The 27,260-nt window shown below is 37.5% G+C and overlaps 1 protein-coding gene across 1 annotated transcript; it reads left to right on the forward strand.

Annotated features, from left to right (window-relative positions):
- The first annotated feature begins 768 nt into the window (after nt 1-768).
- On the forward strand, nt 769-16,008 carry LOC121368570 (proton myo-inositol cotransporter-like). The gene is made up of 8 exons (XM_041493309.1): nt 769-956; nt 1,922-2,115; nt 3,462-3,582; nt 10,969-11,129; nt 13,469-13,601; nt 14,258-14,481; nt 15,039-15,191; nt 15,754-16,008. Exons 1-8 carry the CDS (start codon nt 769-771, stop codon nt 15,927-15,929), a joined length of 1,350 nt encoding a protein of 449 aa, XP_041349243.1. The 3' UTR covers nt 15,930-16,008.
- Nucleotides 16,009-27,260: the final 11,252 nt, after the last annotated feature.

Here is a 27,260-nt window from a genome sequence, read left to right on the forward strand (position 1 = left end):
AATTTGACGATGTGAATTCCGCTCCAAGGGGAAAATATTTAGGGTCACTCATGCACTTCAGTCTTAGATTAACTTGAAATTTGTACCAAATATTCCTCAGTTATGCACATAAATGGTCATTTTGCTAACCGTGGCAGGTGTTATATTTAGTTCGATAATGTACTTAGAAACATGAGATTTTGTACGAGTGCTACAAAGGCTGGTAGTTTTCAATAATTAAAGTGAATACATAGAGACAATTTTAGAATCCTTAAAATAGCATTTTACCTTACGAGCGTCAATTTTTAGACACCCAAAATGCTGTTTACATTCAATATTACACACATTTATTTTAGTGGTGTTTGTTTCTCTGTCAAGTCCACCCCATTGTTTCGTGAGTGCTAAAATGATGCATAATTAAAAAATTAATTTTCAAAGAAATACTTCTATATAGATAATCAAATTTGGTAGACATAAACAACATACCATTAGCTATAAAATGAAACAAGTTTCGGAATTTAAATAATCTACCCCCCAAAAATTGGGGGGTTTCATTTAAAAGGCCCCCAAACTATTTTTCCGAGTTCAAAAGAATGTTGTTCCATAATTAATTCTCGCATAGTTGTAATATTTAAGATTTTTATAGCATTTGGGATGGATTTGACAAAGAAAAAAAGCTAAATTATAACTACGGAAAACTACCAGACTGGTATATATCTGTTATTAGACCTTTATGATCGTCATATGTAGTTCACATACACAATGTCAAGCAATTTGGATGTTTGGAAAATGTATCAAAGCGTTTCAACTTATCCAGGTATCACATCGATGATAGTCCCAGTGTACATCGCAGAGTCGTCTCCCTCTGCCATACGTGGCCGTTTGGTGACGTTGAATCAGCTGTTCATATGTATTGGAATTTTGTTATCCAGCATCATTGCTGGACTCTTCAGTGTATACAGGGAGACAGGATGGAGGTAACATACTTGTATATAAATTCAAAGCGGCTAAGACAAATGTAATATCAATTAGTCAATTTACTTTTACTATTCTACTTTGTTTTAAAACTGTTCTGCAACAATATGACAAAAAAGAGTTCGAGGAGCACCTAGAAATATTGAAAACCGGCCTCGGTGGTGTCTTGGTTAAGTCATCGGACATAAGGCTGGTAGGTACTGGGTTCGCTGCCCTGTACCAGTGGGTTGGTGTAAGACCACTACACCCTCTTCTCTCTCACTAACCACTAACAACTAACCCTCTTTACAAGACAGACAGCCCGGATAGATGAGGTGTGTGCGAAGGACAGCGTGCTTGCACCTTATTTGGATATAAGCACAAAAATAAGTTGAATGAATGAAGGAATGAATGAAGAAATATTGAAAAATAAATTTTATCTTCTAATAACATGATGGTAAAAGTGTACGGAACTTTGAATTTGGGACCAAACCTCAGTTATGGCTAATTTCTCAGCCAATTTCATAAACGTACGAGACAACAGGATGGGGCATTGGGGGTCAACTGCCCCACCTTCAGTGCTGGAGCAAATCTTCGAATTCAGGCAAAAACAATGGAGACATTCTAGAAAATGAGCTGTCTTCAAACATTTTCACCATGTTTTTAAAAATTTTTTACTCACAATACAAGTTGTATTCCATGTGAAAATACGCTGTGATTCGTTTACAACCCCATGTAGCCATTTCCTAGTAATGCTAATATGAATAAATGTTGTTATTCAGATTATGACATTTTCATTTAATTAGGGCAAAACTCAGCCTGCCCTACACACAAAAATATTTTGTTGTTTGTTTGACTTTTTGTTTTTTGTTTTGTTTTTAAAAAATATTTTTGTTGTTGTTTGTTTGGCTAATTTTTTGTTGTATTTTTGTTGTGTTTTTAGTTAGTTTTTTGTTTTTGTTTTTGTTTGTTTGTTGTTAATTTGTAGGTACATGTTGGGGTTGGGAGCTCTTCCAGCATTAGTTCAGTTCGTAGCCTTCATATTTCTTCCCGAAAGTCCGCGGTGGCTGCTGGTTAAAGGTCGTCCGGACGAAGCACGTGCAGTTCTGGAACGCATCAGCAGACAAGACGAGGTTGATGCCTCGTTCTCGTCCATTGTTGAATCCTTGAAAACAGACGCCGGTAACAAAAATTAAAAAAAAAAAAATAAAATAAACAAAGCGGGAGAGCCAAAAATAGCTAAAGTAATATTTTATATCGCGAAAGGTATTTAAAAACATTTCTGGCCAGTGGCGTACCCGGGGCGGGGGGGGGGGGGGGGTGTGTGTGTGTGTGTGTGTGTGTGTGTCACGGGGGCCATTCCCCCAATCAAACTTTAAACAAACCAACCTATTAAATATTATAAAATCATACATACATACATACATAGTGTGAGATGACACACACACCACACACCCCCCCCCCCATATAAAATTCAGTGTTTCTGGCTAAAACTTGTATTGTTTGAAATGAAAAAGAAAAAGTTTGTTTTATTTAACGACGCCACTAGAGCACATTGATTTATTTTATTTTATCATCGGCTATTGGACGTCAAACATATTGTCATTCTGACACTGTTTTTAGAGGAAACCCGCTGTCGCCATATAAGGATCTTTTATTTCCCATGCCTCGACTGGGATCCGAACCCAGTACCTACCAGCCTGTAGACCGATGGCCTAACCACGACGACACCGAGGCCGATATGTTTGAAATGAGTGACTACTCATAAATTTCCCAATTGTTAACGAGTGCCAATGGCGTCCACTACATTGTCTAGCGCGAGTAATGAGCGCCTTAAAGTTGCGTGATCAAAATTGTATAACGACAGCCTAATAGTTTTTGCTTTGAAATTGTATAGATTTTCAAAATTACTCATGAACAATAGACTGTCATTTTTATGTATATCTGCCCTACCTATAGTCCGTCCCAAGGGGAACGCCTTTTTTATGCTATGGAATTTACTACAAGTTATTTATTTCTGAACAGACTGATTTGTAAATTGCACACAAACGTAGTCTTTTGGGGTTTTTTAGGGTTTTTTTTTTTTTTGTTATTTCCAAAATACTTTCACTTTTCTTCTTACGTCAAACCAAACTGAAATTATTTATTAAAAAAATATTTTTTTTATAGAACGATGGGACGTACTATAGACAGAAACTTTTCAAATCTTATTTGGAAACGAGGAGCGAATCCATTAAAACATTTGCATAGTGCAATACAGGATGACGTACACGTTAGAACATAGGTATACTGACAGGTACGGAGTAAGGGCAATTATATATTCATATATTTCATGGGGGAAGGTGGATGGGGCAGTGTATTATTACAGTTGTGGGCAGAGGGGAAGTGTCACTAATTAGCTCACGCCTTACAATATTCTTTGTGTGAAGCAGCTATACGTGCCACAAGAGTATTTGTGCCAATGACTATATTTTAATGTGCATGTTAATGTCATGTTAATTATAAAACATCTGTTTATTTGTGTAAAGAACGATCATCTAAGAGTAATGTGGTCACCCAGATATGTACGACCCCCTACGTGAGGAAAGCGCTGTCTATTGGTTGCGGGCTGTGCATCTTCGCACAGTTTAGTGGAATAAATACCATAATGTAAGTATCATGAGTGTTCGTGCATCTAAAACTGAATTACGGTGAATTTATGAAAGAATTGCATGATAATGCTTTACAAAGAAATTATTTGAAGAGAATGCCAATTGTTAAGTGGTCTTTTATTGTGTTACAGCGAATTTATAAAAGAATTACATGAAATTCCCACAGAAGTGAATACTGTGATAAGTAGCTAGGCTATTAATAGTGTGCAATAGTCTCAATAGCTATGCCGTTTATAATGCGTATGACAGGAACTATGTAATGTGATAAGTAGCTAGGCTTTTAATAGTGTGCAATAGGCTATGTTGTTTATAATGCGTATGACAGGAACTGTGTAATGTGATAAGTAGCTAGGCTATTAATAGTGTGCAATAGGCTATGTTGTTTATAATGCGTATGACAGGAACTGTGTAATGTGATAAGTAGCTAGGCTATTAATAGTGTGCAATAGGCTATGTGGTTTATAATGCGTATGACAGGAACTGTGTAATGTGATAAGTAGCTAGGCTATTAATAGTGTGCAATAGGCTATGTCATTTATAATGCGTATGACAGGAACTGTGTAATGTGATAAGTAGCTAGGCTATTAATAGTGTGCAATAGGCTATATCGTGTATAATGCGTATGACAGGAACTGTGTAATGTGTTAAGTAGCTAAGTTATTAATAGTGTGCTATAGGGTATGTCGTTTATAATGTGTATGACTGGAACTGTGTAATGTGATCAGTAGCTAGTCTATTAATAGTGTCCAATAGGCTATGTCGTTTATAATATGTATGACAGGAACTACGTAAGGACACTGTCACAAGTATTTTTTTTCTAAAATGACTACATTCGGCTTTCCTAGTTCTATGAAATCGTTTCAAAAACAAAGCAGCCTCATCTATGGGTCGACTATGACTATAATGAAAGGTCATGACAAAGAATATGTTCATTAACTTTTTTTTATTGCCAATAATAAACGAAAATGTTAACTTTTTTTTACTGCCATTAATAAACGAAAATGTAAAACTGTGTCTGCTGTAATGGGTTTCTTCTTGCACAATCGAGATCAGCAGTAGTACCCAGGCCTGCCGGGTGCCATGACCTACTTTCCGTGACCTTGATGACGTCACGTGACCTCGTCCTGTATGGCGTCATGACCTACTTTCCGTGGCCCTGACCTACTTAGACTGGCCTACTGTACCGTGTGCAACGTCCTACTGACCCTGACCTACTTAGACCGGCCCCTGACCTACTTAGACTAACACGAAAGAGTATAAAAAGGTTAGATACGGTTTCATTGTCATTCGCTCGCCGAAAACGATCAGATCTACGTTCAGTCCAGAGATGGCCTGTTCCACAAGTGATGAAGCGAGATGTCGTCTAGAACTTGGAACTAACGTCTACGTGGTGGCCAAGTTATGGAAAGGGGACACTGCTATTCACATAAGGAAATTTGACAGTGACAAGGGGAAAACTTTCCCCACCAAGCGAGGTATTGTCCTTAGTCTTAAACAGTGGATCGAACTGTGTGGATGTAAAAGCCAAATTGACGAAACAATTTCAGCATTAAACCAGGGGAAAGACGAAACATTGTTCAGACACCTTGGTGTCAACGTCCATGTCAGTGTCGACAAGAACTTTGCTGGGGTGGACCTGCGTCAGTGGTGGTGGTGTGAAGAAACTAAATCCGTGAAACCTTCGAAGAAGGGAATATTCCTTTCTCTACAACAATGGGAGAAACTGAAAGGCTGTTTCACAGTCATGTGTGACTTTGTACCAGAGCTGAACTCGATTGTGCCCTGCGCCATGCAAGACGACCATCAAAACCAGATGGGATTTCTTCAGTGTAACTTCTGCAACCCTAACGAGTGTCACCAGTGGTGAACGAGTTTTGTTTTGGATGAAGGTATAAAAGAATGGATTTATGGTTTACACTTCATTTGCTTTGTGACTGTGCTAGAGAACAGACGTGTTTTATGATTCTGACATTCTTGTGTCTTGTTGCACTCTATCTGGAACGAAGAAGATGGCATCGGGATATTCGATCAGTCTTAGTAGCAGCAGCAGCGACGAGGACGACGTCTTGGTCTGCAAATGTTCAGAAAGACATACAATCAAATGTGTGACTAGCAAACCTGAAGAACAGTTCATGGATCAAGCGGATGCTACACGTGACATTGGGGTTGGAACTGAAGATGGCGAACTCGTGGATGAACCCACAGATCAAACAGATGCCGCCCGTGACACAGACGCTGCCTGGGATGAAGAAGACTGCTGTTCGAGACGTTACCTGTTCTGTCATCATCCCGAAATGAGACATTTCTATGCCCGGATGCTGACGTATGCTCGGTGGCCCATACAATTACGTCAAAAACCAAAAGAACTTGCCAAGGCCGGTTTCTTCTACACGGGAGATCACGATGCCGTCGTCTGTTACTGTTGCGGACTACGTGCCTACCGATGGAAGAAGACAGACGACCCAGTAATGGAACATTACAGACTGTCCCCGAGATGCCCCCATGTGAACAATGTGTTCAGACATTAAATGTTTTAGACACTTGTGTGCTATGTTTTCATGTTGTATGTTGTGAATAAAACCGTGAATAACAGGTTTTGCTTTCTTATTTATGTCCTGGGTCCATGAGTGTGTCTCTGGACGTGTCCCTATGGTAGTAACACTGGTAAAGGGTAATATTTTGGTAACGATGATTTTTGGGAGCTCGCACGATGAGATTTGTGCTTGGGAGGAGGGACACTTCTCATACGTATCACACACATTCAAATATTCCTGTACCATATCTTTATGCGTCATAAGGTATATAAGTAAAATAGTTTTGGAAAACTCGTCATTTGAGGTAGAACTTTCAGAGGAGCAACATGTCAGACCAGTACAAGTTATATGTACCCAACGTGGATAAGTGGACCCGTTTCTATAAACTGCAGGCAGAAGGTAAACTTCAACCTCATTTTCCAGTGCAACGTGGTGGGGAAAGTCAGATCATGTACAGTGTGGATCGATGTCTAGAACTCTACGATCCCACGTGGAAAAAAGAAAAAGAGGAACAGAACAAGTCCCCGACACCCAAAGTCGTCATGGTCACCCCAACACAACAAGTGGTAGAGCAAGCCAAAGCCGATCTGAAACGGAAACAACAACAACAACAACAAAGTGGTACGGGTTGGAAAGCCCCGAAACGGCAGAAGCATTTCTGAGAAGGCTATAAAAGGGGGCATGGCAGTTTCAACATCGTCAGTTCACGTCGATCACTTCAACAATCAACATCATGAATCAGTGTCGCATTTGCGAAAAAAAATATGTTTGGACCCACGACCTAACTCGGCACGTACGAAATAAACATGGACTCTTGGAATCTGAAAATAAGCCTTCCCAGCAGCAGCAGCAGCAGCAGCCTTCCCAGCAGCAGCAGCAGCAGCAGCAGCAACAGCAGCAGCAGCAGCCCCTAAGATTGTTACATCCGTTCACCATGATCGTGTCGGGACCCACGTCGTGTGGAAAGACAGTTTTGTTGTACAAATTGTTGAGAGATGGTAAAATCCAGCCGCCTCCTCAGCGCATCATCTGGCTCTACAAACGATGGCAACCCCTCTATGATACGATCAAAATGGTTGCTCGAGTGAAATTTGTTCAAGGCATACCCGAGAATTTGGAAAAGGATCGTTATTTGGATTCGAGAGTCAGAAATCTCATCGTGTTGGACGACCTGATGTCTACAGCTGGAAAAGACCCTCGCATCACCGACCTGTTCACGGAAGGAAGTCACCACAGAAACCTCTCTGTGATTGCCATCAACCAGAACTTGTATCACAGCAAGGACCCGACACAGAGAAGAAACTGCCATTATCTAGCGCTGTTCAACAACCCCATCGACAAGCAGCAAGTTCTGACTTTGGCACGGCAGATGTATCCGGAAAACACTCGTCATTTCATGCATCAGTTTGAGGAAGCTACCCACAGGCCCTACGGACATCTCTTGGTGGACTTGAAACCGACCACGCCCGAACATTGGCGTCTTCGGCCTAATGGTTTAGAGACGGGGCCGTCCGAATGGTATAAAAGCACGAACGTAACGGCGAATGTCTCAGAAGAGTTGCAGCCACTGTCGAAGAAAGAGCTCTACATGCAAATCATGCAAAGAAACGCATTCAAGAGAAAACTACCAGGCATACCCGCCTACGAAAGTGACGACGAAGAAGATGATGAGGTAGAACCCTATCTGAAAAAAGTCAAGAGAATGCAGTCTTGCGATACGTGTGGTCTGGTCTTTAAAGACGGAAGCGACTTGCAGCGACACGTGAAAACGTGCGAAAAGGGAAATGAAAAAGAAGAAGAGCCGTCGCCCGACCTGGAAAACGAAGGCATTCGTCTCATGGTGGAACGTGTATTCGACATCAATCGTGACTATCTCCAAAACAAGAGGAAACGCTACGAAGAAAAAAACATGTCCCAAGATGCCATTGAAAGAAACATGAAGACATTGCAATGGAAGTTATTTAAAGACACGTACTCTCGCTTCCTGACCTATATGCATTACTTTGACAAAGGTCCCAACACCAGAAAAATTTTACAGTTTGTGAATCCAGACAAAGATGTGAGACCACAGATTCGTTCTAAATTAAATCAGTATCGTTCATGGATCGGCGAATATTTGGATGAACAAGACGACGACGATACCGACGATGAGGAGGACGACGATGATGAAGAGAAATGAACACTCATATTATTCACATGTCGCCCTTAAGGCCTCTCGATGTAACCCAGTGTGTGTCCATTTTATATATGTGTCAGTGATTTGTAATTTAGAAATAAATGAAAAACCAAAACATTGCGTTTGTTTTTTGTGTTTTTTACTCTATGACTAGATTTGTGATTGGATATTACTACCGCTACTTTATAGTAGCAAGAGCTGTGTGTACAAGACAGAACATACCACGATCTTTGATATACCAGACATAATACACTAGTTGGCTATAGCTTAATGGGCCACCGACGGGGATCGATCCCAGACCTACCGCACATCAAGAGAACACTGAGTTACCAGGAATTATTTTTGTAACATTTAAAAATAACCCATTGGCACCCCTACTGGCTCGTAGTGTGCAGAGATACGTTTTTAGATTAGGTCAAAGGTTTTGTCATACATCAGACCTAGTGTTGTTTCGCATAAAATAGTACATTATGTTCATGCGATAGTGTAAATACAGATATCTGTCAGATATACATGTTTATTTGTGTGACGAGCAATTCCTTAGAAATTTCCGATCACAAGGTTAATATTTATATACGTGCTTATTTACATTGTCACCTGAACTATACGTGTGTGTTAACGTCATCGACATCAGTAATAATAATTTTAAATATTTCATATATTACACCTTAAAAACACTAGTCTTGAGTATATATTTTAAATTGATATTTTAAACTATTAATATTGCTCAATATCACAATCTACTGAATGTAAAACATTTTTTTTTTTATATGAACACTATGAAAGGGGATTGTTTCAATGAACTGTTACAAAGTATAACATGTGACACGCTTAGCACTGATAGCAGTCAGAGACGGATCCCTGGGGTGTGCAACCAGAGGGGTGCTGTCGAAGTACTGAATGACGTTGACAGTCATTGCGCTCACTATCATTTTGTGTTCGATCATTATCCCATGTTTATATGTTAACTTTAAATTATTTTGTTGAAGTATTAAACTGACACGTAAACGGTGTTGTCTGATCAGTATCGAATACCATTTTAGCATGGGACCCTGGTAAGTCAAGGTACTTAATAATTGTATTAATATATTTTTAAACTGCTTTGTAAATTTATTATAATTATTAATCAAATACAAAATTTAATTGTTACTTGAACCAACAATGCAGAAAAATATACATATTTGATGTAATCAAAAGTACACACGTGCTTACAATCGGTCTACCCCCGCCCACTAAACGAAAAAAAACACGATTCGTGTTATTTACTATGTTCAAGAATAGAAGCGTAAAACGTTATAAAAACAAAGTATATAGCTGCAATTTGCTTGGCTGAATTTATATCTTAAAGAAATCAATAAAAAAAACCTGTTTTTATGAAAAAACATGATTGATTTAGCGGTCAGCAGATTGCTACATGGTGTTTAAAAAATATTGCTTGCAAGATAAGGTGGGACAAAATTCTTTTTTGTTTTTTTAAATAGGTTTGATTATTTCTAATTGTATTGATCTACATCTTAGTTTACGTTTTCAAATTTTAGCGCCCTTATTTGCTTGTATGAAAAAACGATTGACGTGTGACCTTACATTTTTACTGACGTCACTCACTAATGCGTAAAAAATAAACATGCAGACGACACTTCGATAGATATTTTGGGCATGATCGCCATAAATTACGAAAACTACAAATGTTTTAATTGTCATACGGGTCATGTGTTTTTGACCTATTTTGGTTCCTGTGTACAAAAAAAAGCTATTTTTTAAGGTAACAAATAATTGGATATACATAAAAATTTCGTAGCTATTTGACTGTCTACACATCTTACAGACTTAGAACGTAAACAAACGGTAGGTACTTTAAAAAGAGGTAGGTACTTTAAAAAGACAACGACTCAACAGGGGTGAGAGTATAACACGTTTATAATGTTTGAATGACGTCAGTTTTTGAATGACGTTGCATACAAGAACAACTGCTTCCGTTTTTAGAACACTTTCAATGTAAAATTGTTATTTATTTCACCGTGTTTGAAGAAAGAACGATTTTCAAAAAGTATCATTTGTTAAAACGTTGTCCACCACTGCAAACACATAGATCTTCAAACTAAATCAGTATAAGAAAATTAACTTACTATTTTCAAGTCTTGATCCAGTCGATTTCCAACAGTGACAAAATCTCTCACAATGATCCAAATGAATCTTCTTCTAACAATGACGAAATATCTCAAACGAATAACAATGACGTAGTAGATGTGGTCGTTTTCGGCGAGCGAATGATAATGAAACCGTATCTAGCCTTTTTATACTCTTTCGTGTTAGTCTAAGTAGGTCAGGGGCCGGTCTAAGTAGGTCAGGGCCGGTCTAAGTAGGTCAGGGGCCGGTCTAAGTAGGTCATGGTTAGTCTAAGTAGGTCGGGGCCGGGTCAGTAGGACGTTGCACACGGTACAGTAGTCCGTGACGTCATCAAGATCAAGGCCAGTCTAAGTAGGTCAAGGTCACGGAAAGTAGGTCATGGCGCTATATAGGACGAGGTCACGTGACGTCATCAAGGTCAAGGTCACGGAAAGTAGGTCATGGCACCCGGCAGGCCTGGGTACTACTATCAGCATTAAACGACTTTATATTTTATCAAGTCCTTCTTTCTTTCACTTATTCTGTGGCATTAATGAAATTGTTACAGCTACTACAGCGGGACGATAATGAAGATGGCTGGATTCCCTGTGAGACACGCCATTTGGTTGGTGTGTGTTCCCAATGCGGTCGTGTTTGTGGCTACGTTCTTTGGACTGTGGACCGTCGAGCGCTTCGGAAGGAAACCATCTCTTTGTTTCAGTATAGCAGGTATATAGGGTTTTAAATGATAGATATTTCATACCAACATCGGTGGTGTAGTGGTTAAGCCATCGGACTAAGGCTGGTAAGTAAAGGGTTCGCATCCCGGTACCGTCTCCCACCCAGATCGAACTTTTACGGCTCGTTACACCGACTTCTAACCCCTGAACTGCCCTGGACTGGCGGCCTAAATAGCTGAGGTGTGTGCCCATGACAGCCTGTTTGTGAACCTTAATTGGATATAAGCACTAAAATAATTATATATGAACTAATGAACATATTTAAAACAAATGTATTTGGGACAGAAGTTCCAACTTTCCATAGTATATATAAATTTTGATACGTATGAGACCTAGATAAATAAAAATAAATAGAACGGACTCATTGAAATCAACCAACTGGCCCTTTCACATCTCTTACAAAATGTTTGTATTATTCAACAACACCACTAGAGCACACTGATTTATTAATCATCGGTTTATTGGAAGGAAGGAAGGAAGGAAATGTTTTATTTAACGACGCACTCAACACATTTTATTTTATGGTTATATGGCGCCAGACATGGGCTACTCTTTTCGATTAGCAGCAAGGGATCTTTTATATGCACCATCCTACAGACAGGATAACACATACTACGGCCTTTGATATACCAGTCGTGTTGCACTGGCTGGAGCGAGAAATAGCCCAACGGGCCCACTGACGGCGAACGCTTTACCACTGGGCTACGTCCCGCCCCCGGTTTATTGGATGTAAAACATTTGATATTTTGACGTAATAGTCTTACAAGAAACCCGCTACACTTTTACTTTAGCAGCAAAGTATATTTTATATACACTTTCCGACAGATAGAAAAGCACATTCACAGCTTTTGATATACCAGTCGTGGGGCACTGGTTGGGTCGAGGAAAAAACACAATCGGAGAATGGGTCCACTGTGAGGGTCCGAGCCTTACATGTTTAGTAGATTACAAGGTTAGTTTAATTGTACTTGAAATTTTTCTTTCTTTAAATTATAATTTGTAATCATTGTCACGGGGATTCTATAATACCCGTAACTGAATAAAACACGATTGTCCAAATATCTCTCCTAACTGTATATCTATTAGATCTCTCTGTAACAGGCAGTTATACCCGCTGTGGCTCGTCTCTAGGTATGATCAGAGATAAGATCTTATATAAAGTATATATTAATATCACGTTTAGTTCACTAAAAAACACAAAACACAATACACTTTGGAATCTGTATTAACCTACGCTGACAAATGTACTGCCGCAGTAGTTAATTAATAACAACAATAATAACAACCCAGAACTGATCACTTAATTAGTTAATCTCTAGGTGTCTAGTTTACACAATATGCTAATCACTTCACCGTGACACAACACCCACACGTGTGATAATTGAGAAACGCTAACACACACACGTGTGATAATCGAGAAACGCTTCCAGGGGAACTTAATTAATAAAGGAATTACAACACTATTCCTAACTGGTTAATTTTTAATTAACCCTTACTACTCGTTCAATAACGTGTGATAATTGAGAAACGCTTCCAGGGGAACTTAATTAATAAAGGAATTTCAACTCTATTCCTAACTGGTTAATTTTTAATTAACCCTTAACTACTCATTCAGTAACCTTGTAACACAGAATTAACACTGGTACCTATCACAATAAAGACAATAACCTACAGTTTACCTAGGTCCTCTAGGATGACTGGCTAAGCTATATATATATATATATATCAGAACGGTGAGCCTACAGAATACTGCGTCAGATGACCGGCAGCACCGTCTAAATAATATTGGTATAATACAGTATTAAAATATTTAAAGTCACATCAATCACATCAAGGTTATACACAGAGCAGAAAATATATATTTACCAAAGTCCCGTCAGAACTAATATAGATCGTTCAGTGGACGACGTCCGTGATCCCCTGGAGCCTTCCTAGTTCTTCCAGATATCTCTAAACCCTAGCTATTTATTCAAAACTCTCAGAGACAGCGAAAATCGCCTGGGGGTACAAGGCGGTACCTCACGTATCATGTGGATTTTCCACAACCACCACGCCGGCATATTTTTCTCTGATCGTCAGACTGGCTGTCACCATTCCGCGAGCAATCCCCTGGCCATAAACAGCACTACCGGAGATATTACGTAACTACTAGCCACATGGCCTCCGCACCTGGGCTGGGTGTGTATTAGAAAAGCTCGATGACCGTCGCGCAATTAATATCGCCACAGGCGAAAACAAAATTAAGAGCATGTACCGTCACAATCATACTGAAAGTTCAATGTACATTCTTGTATATTATATCTTTAATCTGTAAATATATCTTTTTAGGTGTAATTTTATCCCTGATCGTTGTGGCTGTTGGATTCCAACTATCAATCACAGACTCGCCTGCCGTAAACACAACTGTTTTGGAGATTTACGACAATGGTACACAAATAACAAGATGTCACCTGCAATACGAGTACGTCATAAATGTTAAAATACTACGATTGCATTTTATTTTAAACACCTTTGTCTTATTTACGTGCACTGGTAAGTAAGTCTTATTCAAAACACTGATCAATAGGTATACATATGATAACAAATTTATTTTGGCAGGGGTACCGCTGGGATCAGTATTGGGGCTTCTTCTGTTATTGTTGAAATTTTAATTGTAATATTTGATTCTTCAATGATGGTACTTCTCTCTATATTACTTTAGACGATTATAATTTGGACTATCATACCAAATCTTCATAATCAGACTGGGCAGATTATTAAGTTCTCACTTTATACAACAAAATCTATTACCTTTCAAAAATACATCTTATTCGAATCCAACCAAATTTGCATTTAGGAGATATTGCGGATCTTGTTTGTATACAACACTAACGTAGTTAGCATAAAACGAAAACTATCTAATAGGTGCTGTTATGACGGGATGGTGAGCGAATTATACAAGCCGGTTGGGCTGTTTATTTGAGGAATTTGATATAACCAGATTGAACTGCTCCAAAAAAGCAAAAGCAGCAAACCTGTCAACATGAAAGTTCCTCCAAACACCATCCCAATCAACTCTGCTCATGTAATATTTTGTTTCCATTGCATAATGCATAGATAGTTATTTTATTGTTGCAGCATGTGTGAATCCTGTATTGAGGACAGTGGGTGCGGTTTCTGCTACGATGACCTTGCGCACGCCTCATGTCTGCCAGCTCGAGACGACCTGGCGTCATCAATGGGGAGGTGCAATTCTTCTGACGAATCGTCACGATACACGTGGTCTCACGGCTACTGTCCTAACCAGTACACGTGGATCCCCGTTCTGGGAATGACCTTGTTTGTACTGGCATTCGCACCAGGTCTGTTCAGTATGGTCATCTACTTAATCCACATTTAAATATGTTAATTCATTCGCACCAGGTCTGTTCAATATGGTCATCAACTTGGTCAGCATTTAAATTAATTCATTTAAAGGTGTCCAAATCGCGTGATTGGTAGATATTGTTTACAGGATACTTAAATTTCTTGTCCCCAACAAAATGGTAAAAAAAAAACCTAAATGCATTGCTGTCGCCAACAGAAATTTGGGCGGTGTTCAAAAAATTATTTATAGTTTAAATAAGAATAGTCATTAGATGTTCCAAAGTATATTACTAACACTCATTCTCTCAGTGGTTAATACATATATTGGCTAACTTTTACACATTTCATAATGCAATACTGGCCCATGTGCAAGTGTTATCTTCTATAGATAGTTGTTTGTAAACGTTAGTTTGTTTGTCAATAATTACGTAATATAAATCATGGAAACTAAATGTTCTAATTGACATGACGTCAACCACGGTTGGAGGTTTTAGGTGTATGATTAGTACCAGTCGATATTTTCACTGTGTTGATAAAAGACGCTGTCTTGCAGGTCTAGGACCAATGCCGTGGACGGTCAATGCAGAAATATATCCATTGTGGGCTCGAGGAATATGTATGTCTGTTGCCACTGCCTGCTTGTGGGTTTCAAACCTCGTTGTCTCCATGACATTCCTTACCCTCACAGAAAAGATCACTCCATATGGTACGAAACGTTTCTTTTCACTCCGTATTTTCATCGCGTCAGCTATAATCATCACATATGGCTACAATCAGATGCAACATAAGAATTAGTTAATTAATAACGGATACATGTGGTGCATTGGTAATGTTACCTATTTAACTGCAGTGTGAGGCGTATTCAACACCCCCACCCCCAGCACACACACACAGTGATGTAGCGTGGGCGGGGCCATCGGGGGGGGATGCCCCGGGTGCAAAATTCTGGACTGGTGGAAGGGACTCGGGGAGTGCTAACGGTCCACTGGTTAGGGGGAGCAATACTTGTCTAGCCCCGGGCGCTGGCAACCTACGCAACGCCATTACACACACATACCAGCTGTATTCGGCGATTCGAACAAAATTTTATAAACTATGTTCAAAATAAAACGGAGAGAGAGAGAGAGAGAGAGAGAGAGAGAGAGAGAGAGAGAGAGAGAGAGAGAGAGAGAGAGAGAGAGAGAGAGAGAGAGAGAGAAAATAACTCGTACACCTACATAAAAATCATTAGTAAAAATTTAAAAAACCCAATATTTTGTTTTTTTCAGGAACATTCTACATGTTTGCGGGAATTTCAACTCTTGGCTTGTTGTTTGTTTTTTTATTACTGCCAGAAACAAAAGAAAAAACTCTAGAGGAAGTGCAAAAACTGTTTATGACAAATGATGAAAAACGTCAGATACAAGATTCCAAAACAACTGCAGAAAGTGATACAAAAATGTAATACGGTATTCACGATATATGCATTATGAAATGCGTCAATCCAAAACCATGTTTTATGCTGAATAAAAAATTATACTGTACATCTGTGTGATCATAATATGAGAGAACCTATTCTCCAGACAACATACACAAATTTGAAATGTCTGTGCCATAAAATTAACATGCTGTTACCTTCTTCCATTTTGTGGTAATAGTAAATTAGTGGCGAACACTTTTGATACAGTTATACAACTTATTTGGTTTCTTGTTATATAATATTCATTCTCCATATTTGATGTCCAAATGTCTTATACTAGTCATACCCGTACTAGAGTGTGTGTGTGTGTGTGGGGGGGGGGGGGGGGGCAACTTAGTAGGAGGTGTGGCTACCGCGGACGTCAATGCAGGCTTGACAACGTCGTGTCATAGACTCAGTCTGCCTGTCCATCGGTATAACTAGCATATTGTGCAACTCGTGTACAAGGGCCTGCTGTAGGTGCTGAATATTTGGCGGCGGACTAGTTGCTAACTGGTCTATAAAGTTCATCTCACATATGTTCTATGGGATTGAGGTCTGGTGACAAAGCTGGCCAGGACAATACGTTCACGTGATTTGATTCAGAAAGTCAATACATACTCGGACAACGTGCACACTTGTATTGTCATGTTGAAAGGTAATTTACGCCTGTTGTTTTACAAATATGGAATAACAGTAGCAAGGATTTTATCTCTGTAACGAACACGCGTGAGGTTACCATGAACAACATGAAGGTCAGTTCGATTAACTTTTAGCAATGATAATTATTAAAATTGAAAATTGTAACAGAAATCAATAATGAGAACTGAACAAATTGTAACAAACTTATATTAGTTATAATGAGAAATGAACAAACTATAAACAGAAAAGAATGATAATTGATTTTTTTTTTAAAGTGCAGCACAAACCAATAACGAGAACAGAACAAACTGTGATGGAAATCAGTGAGAATTGAACAAACTGTAACAGAAACCAACAATGAGAACTGAACAAACTAATATAAACTAATGTATAATGTAAACAGAAACGAATGGGAACTAAGAAGACAATTACAGAAATCAATAAGAACAGAACAAATTGTGACATAAATTAATGAGAACTTAACAAACTTTAACAAAAACAATTAATGCGAACTTAACAAACTAACAGAAATCAATAGGGGTATCTGTAAAACAAATTAACGGACAGAACAAACTAGCACAAACCAATAATGAAAACTGAACACACTGTAACATAAACTAATGAAAAATAACAAGCTGTAAACCGAAACGAATGAGAACTGAACACACGGTAATAGAAACCAATAATGATAACTGAATAAATTGTAATGCAAAGTAATAATGAGAACCGAACAAACTATGACATAAACTTACAATGAGAAATTAACAAACTGTAACTAAAGTCAACAATGCCAATTATAATGGAAGAGAGTTGAACACTGTAATATAAACCAGAAATGCAAACTTAACAAACTGTAGGCCTGAAAAAGCAGTAGCATAAACTAATAATGCGAACTGAACAAATTGTAACATATATGAATAGTAAAAACTGAACAAACTGTAACATAACCTAATATTGACAACTGAACAAACTGTAACATAACCTAATATTGACAACGAAAAAAAACTAACAGAAATCGGTAATTAGAGCTGCAACAGAAACCAAAAATGAGAACTGAATAAACTGTAACATAAACAAATGAGAAGAACTAAATACAATGTAACAGAAACCAGAAATGAGAATTGAACACCGGTAACATAAACCAGTAATGTAAATAGAACAAATTATAAAAGAAACCAATAATACGAACTGAACAAACTATAACAGAACAGAAACATATAATGCAAAGCGACCGAACTGTAATAGAAATCAATAAGGAGATCTGAGCAAACTGTTACAGAAATGAACGATAGGACCAAACTGTAGCAGAAAACAATGATGAGAACTGAACACACTGTAAATAGAAACGAATAAGAAGTAAACAAACAATAATATAAATCAACAATGAGAACAGAACAAACTGTAAAGTAAACTAATGAGAAATGAACAAACTGTAACATGAACAAATAATGAGAACTGAACAAACTGTAACAGAAATTAATAATAACTGAACAAATTGTAACGTAAACTAACTGATAAATGAACAAACTGTAAACAAAAAAGAATGAGAACTGAACAAACTGTAGCAAAAACCAATAATGAGAACTGAATAAACTGTAACATAAACTAATGAGAAATGAACAAACTGTAAACAGAAAGGAATGAGAACTGAATAAACTGTAAACAGAAATAAATGACAACTGAACAAACTGTAGCAAGTTACAGTGTGTAACATAAACCAGAAATGCGAACTTAATAAACTATAGACCTAAGAGAAGTCAATGATGTACACTGAATAATCTGTAACATAAACAAATAATTCGAACTGAACAAATTGTAACAGACATTAATAATGAAAATATAACAATCTGTAACATAAAGGAAGGAAAGGAAAGGAAGGAAATGTTTTATTTAACAACACTCAAAACATTTTATTCACGGTTATATGGTATCGGACCACGCATATATTGAGAGAAGAAACCCGCCGTGGCTACTGTATGGGCTGCTCTTTTCGATTAGCAGCATTGGATATTTTATATGCATTATCCCACATATAGGATAGTACATACCACGGTCTTTGTTACACCAGTTGGGCCCACCGACGGGGACCGATCCTAGATTGATCACGCAGCAGGCGAGCGCTGTATCGCTGAGCTACGCCCCGCCCCTGTGCCACTGTAACATAAACTAATATTTACAACGGCAGAAACTTAAACAAAAATTGACAATTAGAACGGCCAAACTGCAGAAAAACCAAAAATGAAAACTGAACAAACTGTAACATAAACCAATAATGAGAAGAACTAAACAACCGGTAAACGAAATCAATAATTAGAACTGAACAAACTGTAAAAAAACAAACCTGTTAATGACGACCGAAAAAATATTGACGTAAACTAATAATAAGAAACGATCAAAGTGTAAACAGAAGTCAATAATGATAACTGAACACATTGCAACAGAAATCAATGAGAACTGAACACATTATCAGAAACCAACAATGAGAACTAAACAATTTATAATGTAAACTAATTATGAGAAATGAACAAACTATAAACAGAAATGAATGAGAATTGAACAAACAGTAGCAAAAACTAATTATGAGAACTGAATAAACTGTAACATAAACTTATAATGAGAAATGAACAAACTGTAACATAAGTCGACAATGCGAACTGAATAAATCACGAGGACTGAACACTGTAACATAAACCAGAAATGCGAATTTGACAAACTATAGGCTTAACAGAAGTCACATAAACTAATAATGAGGTCCAAACAAAATGTAACATAAACTAATTAGAAATTAACAAAATGTAAACCGAAACGAATGAGAACTAGACAAACTGTAACAGACATCAATAATGAGAAATGAACAAGCTAACATAAACCAATAATAAGAATTGAACAAATGGTAACGTAAACTATTAATGAGAAATGAACAAACTGTAAATAAAAACGAATGAGAACTAGACACTGTAACAGACATCAATAATAAGAAATGAACAAGCTAACATAAACCAATAATAAGAATTGAACAAATGGTAACAACGTAAACTATTAATGAGAAATGAACAAACTGTAAATAGAAACGAATGAGAACTAGACAAACTGTAACAGACATCAATAATGAGAAATGAACAAGCTAACATAAACCAATAATAAGAATTGAACAAATGGTAACAACGTAAACTATTAATGAGAAATGAACAAACTGTAAATAGAAACGAATGAGAACTAGACAAACTGTAACAGACATCAATAATGAGAAATGAACAAGCTAACATAAACCAATAATAAGAATTGAACAAATGGTAACAACGTAAACTATTAATGAGAAATGAACAAACTGTAAATAGAAACGAATGAGCACTGAGCAAACTGCAGCAGAAATCAATAATGAGAATAGTTATAACAGATAACAATAGTAAGATCTGAACTGAAACAAAACTAATATAGAGAACACAAGAAATGGTAACCAAAAAACCTACAAAAGCAAACCAAAAACGCCACGCAGCAATGATGACAACTGAACAAACTGTAAAATAATACAATAATAACAACAACTGAACAACGTGTAACAGAATCTAGTAATGCGAACTGAACAAACATTTAACAAAAGCTAATAGAGAGAACTGTACTAGAAATCAGAAATCAGAAATAAACATTGTAATACAAACCAATAATGAGAACTGAACAAACTAGCTGAAATGATTAATGGAAACTGAATATACGAAACTGAACAAGACATCGAAACTAAACAATCGTAACATAATGTTTAAGACGAAAACAGACTGGAATGTAAGAGAAGACGACACACACACACACACACACACACACACACACACACACACACACACACACAGTACATTAATAAGTAAAACAAAATTAAATTAAAATACGATCTAGAAAACAAAGAAAAAAAAGACATCAAATATAACTTGCAAGACCAAGGGTATCAAAATTAAGAACGATATGACCACACACACACACACACACACACACACACACACACACACACACACACACACACACACACCAAAACTTAGGGAGATACTGAGAAGACTGAACATTTACCAATACTCCCCAAACTGGAGAAACCGGAACCGTTCACCACTCACGGGGGGTTCTTTACCACTCAAGTGATCACACGATGGGATCCAAGAATGTTGTTATCACAGCTGTTGTTGGCATATTCTACAGACAAGCCCTGTTAACACAGCTTATGGGTGGTGGATCGATTCACAGGAACCTAAAGATTCTTCTGACCAAGGAATACGCAACGTTTGTCAGGAAAGCGGGAAGTCTTCAACGGTATCTCACCAACTTCAGGACTGGGATCATCTTCAACTCCTAACGCCAACCTCCGACAACCTTTGCCTTCGGACTTAGGGCGTAGGTCTCACTACACACTTCACTTCCGGGTAAGAGTTCATTCATCATGGTCTAATATAGGAAATGGTGGAAAATTAAAACAATATATATGTTTAATGGTAAGCCTTCTGGCTGTATTTTGCCCATGTTATTTTGTAATATTGTGCATTGACCTTTTGGAACATTGGTGTATAGCGCAAGAGACAGCCGGCGTTAATGAACCACCTGTTCGGACCGGTACTACAGCCAGATTCGGTCATATAGCAACAACAAAAAACTGAGACGGAAATGTTCTCAATTTTAGAGTGAAAATAAATGCTTATATAATGTATGTTTGCAATGGTGTACGTTGTTAGTGACAACGAGAAGCCATTCTATTGCAGGGCTCGAAATGCAGTGTTAGTACATGCACCGGTGCATGCTGATTTTTGCGTGTGCATGTGACTTTTAAAAGTGGGTGCACGCGGTGCATGCTAATATTTTTCAAGTACTGTGTATTGCGTATACTAGTATCCTGTTGTCTACCAGATTCAGACTCAAGTCGTTGAATTTTGCGTATGCATTTCGTAATCTGTTCGCCACATGAAAACGATAACTTTTATCTTATGGGCGCATCCATTTTGTATCCCATAATCCTACTTACAACAATGGCGCCCTTTCGGTCATTTCCGTGAAATATATTTGCAAAAATTGCCGGCAATATCTCGGTTATATCCGTGAACGGTATTAGGGAAGAAAGTCGAGACCGACTTTGGGGTATCCACGCGCATAACACAGTTGTTGTCGTCACTGACAAATTGAACTCCGCCAGATCTGTGATCAATACAAAGTACCGTAACTGCCTTGAACATTTTCGACCTCAGATATGGGCACTTGATCAGATGATTGCGAACGTGCAGGTGTGTTACTCGCGTAGTTGACTCGAAGTCAGCCAGTGATTATTTCAATCGCAACTTCTCGTCGAATTCCGTAGGCTAATTTAAATGATAATCAACACTGTAATCAAGGTAATTAAAACAGTATTTTCCTCATTGTTAACAGGATTTACCTTATTTTTGGTGCATGCAGAATTTTAATGGTGCATGTAACTTTTTTTCTCAGCATGCACCAGGCCTGTATTGGCAATCTTCATTTGAAGTTGGGCAATTTAACATGGATTTCAATGACAGATGACATCTGTGTAGTGAGACCTTAGCCTGACTAAAACATTTGGCTCGCGATCTAAATTCTTATGTTTATTTTTGTATAAATAGTCCAACGCACTTCATTTTGGCAGCCCGTCAAAACTGGTCACATCACCTGAAGTAATTTTGGCCGAGCAATCAAAATTTTTGGCACCAATTGTTCCAGACGTGTGTATAATGCAGTTTCTGTTTTGGTTTTAGCTTGACCTAACTTCTGAGTATTCCAAATTCCGCCCACCTCAAACTTCACCTCTCCCCTTGTGCCCCGGACTCCGTCACTGGCATACCCAGAGACTGGACCCATGGTGGATGTGGCTGAAACCTTCGTGGTATATGGGCACGTTAATAGAGTTCTTCTCCTCCTCAACACATTTAATATAGAGAAAGATAAATGTTTTATCACTAGTATAGGTTTATAATTATACCTGACACTGCAGTGTAAATATCTGTAAAATTACCTAGTTCTTAAAGGGACATTCCTGAGCTTGCTGCACTTTTTAAGATGTTATCGACTAACAGAGACATTTTAACGATTGTAATTACATATCAAATGTATTTTTCTGCATAGAATATTAGTGGCTGTATATTAAATGTGTCTGATCGTTCTAATATTTGTTAAATTTTATCTTATTTCCTAAAATATTGTTTTTTCGTACGTACGAAATAATTTGACGACAAAATCCAATTTGGGCTTCTTACAAATATTAAGACGATCAGAAAAACATTGAATATACAGACACTAATATTCTAAACAAGAAAATATATTTAATATGTAAGTTTAATCGTAGAAATATTTTATTAGTCGGAAACATCTTACAATGCAGCAAACTCAGGAATGCCCCTTTAAGATTTGACATACTGAAATTATCTAATCGTACAATGGATCTCAGTTCAAGCCTAGGACCAGCACAATAACATTGTTACATTCTTGAGTTAATATTATTATCTACATGTATTATCTGTGGACCGATTAATTTGAATTTATATGTATCTCACATAAAAGTAAAAATAGCGAAATGTAGCTCTTGTAAATTTGACATGGTCCCTTGAATATTTTGGGTGGGTTTTGTTGGGGGTTTTTTAAACCTACGGAAAAAAGAGTCCCCTGTCCCTCACCGCGCCGTATGAATATGTTGCATTTCATTCAGACTTATTTCAAACTTAATGGCAAACAAAAAAAAAAACCCAAAACAAAAGAAAAACCCCCCAATCATAACAAAAACAGTGTTCAACAACCGCAACACACAAAGACACACACACACACACACACACATTTTTATTTTTAAAAATAGTTTAGATTTATATATGTATATATATTATATATACATATATAAATCTAAACAATTTTTAAAAATAAAAATGATAATTAAACACACGCACGCGTACACAAAGAAGACGACGACAACGACGACGAAGAACACGAAGAAAACAGGCCCCTAGAAACTGGGGGGGGGGGGTCTCCCAATTTTGTAGAGGGGCGGGGGGCAGCTGAATTTTGCCTGATTTAAACCAAATTGCCCGAATTTTCACAACATTTATTCACATTAGCATTAGTGCCAAAGAGCTATATGGGGATGCTAACGAATCACTACGCATTTTTACATGGACTACAATTAATATTGTTGGTAGAATGATGGAAAAACTGGGTGAAAAGGTTTCAGTCTAATTAATTTTGACCGAATATCTATCGTGTTTGTCTGAATTTGAGAATTTGCTCCAGCACTATGGCGGGAGTTGACCCCTATCTCCCCCCCCCCCCCCCCCCCCCCGTCTCGTACGCTTGTAGGGAAAGGGGTGGGGCACAAGCACTCCCATTAGAGGACGATTTTTGTTTGTTTTGTTTTTCTACTCTGTATAATTAAAGATACAAATCTGCTTTGTGGTCCCCACTAGAGATAATGCCTCCCCACCCCACTTCAGATATCGTTACTACAGACCTGAAAAGAAGATGAAAAAGAAGAAACTAAAAGAAAAACTCACCGATATTCCAAGCGGTTCCATAAACTTGCATTAATAATCATGTGACGTCAAATCATTGATGACGTCAACAACGTTGGTAGCCAAGGGGACCAGCAGCGGATGTTTCTAAGGCCACCGCAGACCTTTGCGACAAGGTGCAATTTTTGTTGCATGCATCAAAAATCCTACGTCGTTGCATCGTGTGCGCTAGCAATTTTTGTTGCATGCAATTGAAATTTACGGAAACTTGAAGCCGAAATAGATAGCCATGCATGGTTTTGTATGAATCGTCCGCTAGGTGTTGCTGATTCCCTTGGCTACAACGTTGGTGACGTCATCAATGATTTGACGTCACATGATTATTATGGTTAGTTTTATGGAACCGGTTGGAATATCGGTGAGTTTTTCTTTATTAGTTTCTTCTTCTTTTTCATCTTCTTTTCAGGTTTGTAGTAACGATATCTGAAGTGGGGTGGGGAGGCATTATCTCTAGTTGGGACCACAAAGTAGATTTGTATCTTTAATTATACAGAGTAGAAAAACAAAACAAAAAACATTCAATCCTCAAATGGGAGTTATTTATAGGAAAACGAACCTGTATTCGAAACATACAGAGATTTTTGTAAAATGGAAATAAGTCAACTTAGATGATATAAAACCAGTCGGGATTTGGGTTTGTTTTCATGCAAATGTAAAGAAAGCAAGGATTAAATAGGAATTAAACGTAACATTTGCAAAAAACTTAGGGTCTAAACATTGGCGGCAACCCAGAAATTATCTCCCCCTTAGAGGTCGCGTCGTCACTATACACCCTAGAGTCTCGCTTTAAACAGCTGTTCAGTAGTGTGATTTGAAGCCACTGGTCGTATAAAATTACTTGTCCACCTCTGTACGAACAGGAAAAGTGGTCATATTTTTCCAGACGATGATGCATTGCACAAAGAATGTCTGGACTGCATAACGGATCTAGTATATGACAAAATACAACAACAACAACAACAACAAACAAAACAAACAGTGATTCGTTGAAAAACGAGGCGTTTGTATGTCATTGCCAAAAACCTATCCATTCTCGGTGTGTGGATTTAAAACAAAATTAATTATTTATATATTATTTGAATAAAATCTAGTTGAAATATTATATTTTCTTCCTTTTTAATATGTATGCTATGTGGACATTTGTTTATTTGTGTGTTTTGTTCACTACGTTTTGGTGAGGTGGAGGGTTTAGGTGAGTTTGTCCAACCCCCCATGGCATTGATCATGTTTGTTGTCGATTATTTAATTAATTAATTAATTTATTTTTAATCAATAATTTCACAGATTAAAAGAAAAAATGTTTTAGAAACAACACTTTTTTTTAATTTATGTACAGGGCCAGTGGAGTGTATTTGAAAGTGGGGATGGGGTGGGGTAATCTCGAAAGAGCTTCAAAACTTCTACGACGCCAGTAGAAGTTTTGAATCTCAATCCAGATTAGGGGTGGGGATACTTATAGTGTGCTGTTTGTTAAAAGGTTGTGGTGTGTGTGTGTGTGTGTGAGAGAGAGAGAGAGAGAGAGAGAGAGAGAGAGAGAGAGAGAGAGAGAGAGAGACGGAGACAGAGAGTGAGTATACATGTATTTGAGGGCCCGAACCTGTTGGTGGGGGTTCGGAGGCATGCTCACCCAGAATAATTTTAAATACCAGATGTTAACATATGGCCTATGACATCTCCAGACTTTTGAGAACAGTAACAGGAAAAAAAAAGAGGAGACCATGTCCCTATCGGCCCTCACCTCTTCCACAGCCCCTAATACACAATTTGAAGAAGAAGAAAATAATGGTTTAAGACATGCAAATAGCATACATACAATATAAACAGAATAGTGAGATGTGGAGTGCCAATTTCTTGAAACCGACCCTACCTAAAAAAAAAAGGGCTTACCCTGATTATTTTTCCCCATTTTTTTTTTAAGTTAAAAAGAGTACAGATTTTTTTTTATATATTTTTTTTTTAAGTTTAGACTGGCCCTACCTAATATTTTTTATTCATGTTCCCAGAATTTTTTTTAGATACAAGGCAGAATAAAATTATCTTTTCTTCATTTGTTAAACTCTACATTTGATTATTCCCTTGTTAATCTATCTATAGGGGGCCTATTAGTTGGGTATCTCTTTTGTAAGCTGTAATATGTATGTAGGATGCATTTTCTTTTTATATTAAGCATATCTGAAATTACTGACAAAAACACTACCAAAGGATGCTGTGATGGTGGTGTAAACAAATAACTCCAATGAAAGTGAAAATGCTGAAATTAAAGTAATTGGTAGGGTTTAAATTCTTCGTGAGTCAGTATCTATGCCAAGTGTCAAAACCATGGATCAAAATTATGAAGGCTGTTTTTCTGCAACACAGATGTTTAACACCAAATTTAAAATGTGCTGAGATGTTGTAAACAAATATTAATTTCTTTTCATTATTGGTTATTCAAAAGAGACTGCGGAGCTTGTTTTGCAATATGAGATTTGATTAAATACTTGAGGCATAACAGAACAAACTGTTTTGTTTTTGCTACTGACCCAAAAACAAACTAACCATAACAAAATACTTTCCAAATTATAATCTAGAATTTATTTACATAAATATCCTGAAATTGGAAATTTTAATATTTGTTCAAAAAATAAATTTCTTTTTTCTTTCTTTCTTTTTTTTGAGGGGGGGGGGGGGGGGGGGGTCTCTTTTTATTCTTTGTCTTTTTTTTATTATTGCCTAACTGGACTATTTTGGACAAATGTAGTAAAATCCCAACATTTTATTCTCCAGTGACTGTTTAAGCCTATAACAGTTTATAATACTTTTACTTTTTGGGGGAGTATGTTGACTACATTGTGATAAATTCTAGCATGGCATTGAGAAAACCCCACACTGTTGGACTGAAAATATAAATACCAGATAGGTATTGTTTATGTACAGTTTATCAAATATATGTACATGCTAAGCAAGTAACTCGTCATACATTGAACATGAAACAAGCCATGTGTGAATACTGCATGTAATGCATCTCTTGAAATTAATGTAATTAGTGTTAATTGGTGTTGTACCTATATTCACTTTAAACTATTAGTAAACCATAAGTGTACTTTTATATATAGTCATAATTATTTCTTACTGCATCTGGTTTTAGAAATCCACATGTGTAAAATAGCAGTATTTTGTT

The sequence above is a fragment of the Gigantopelta aegis genome, chromosome 3 (genome assembly GCF_016097555.1).
Source record: "Gigantopelta aegis isolate Gae_Host chromosome 3, Gae_host_genome, whole genome shotgun sequence".
Lineage (NCBI taxonomy): Eukaryota > Metazoa > Mollusca > Gastropoda > Neomphalida > Peltospiridae > Gigantopelta > Gigantopelta aegis.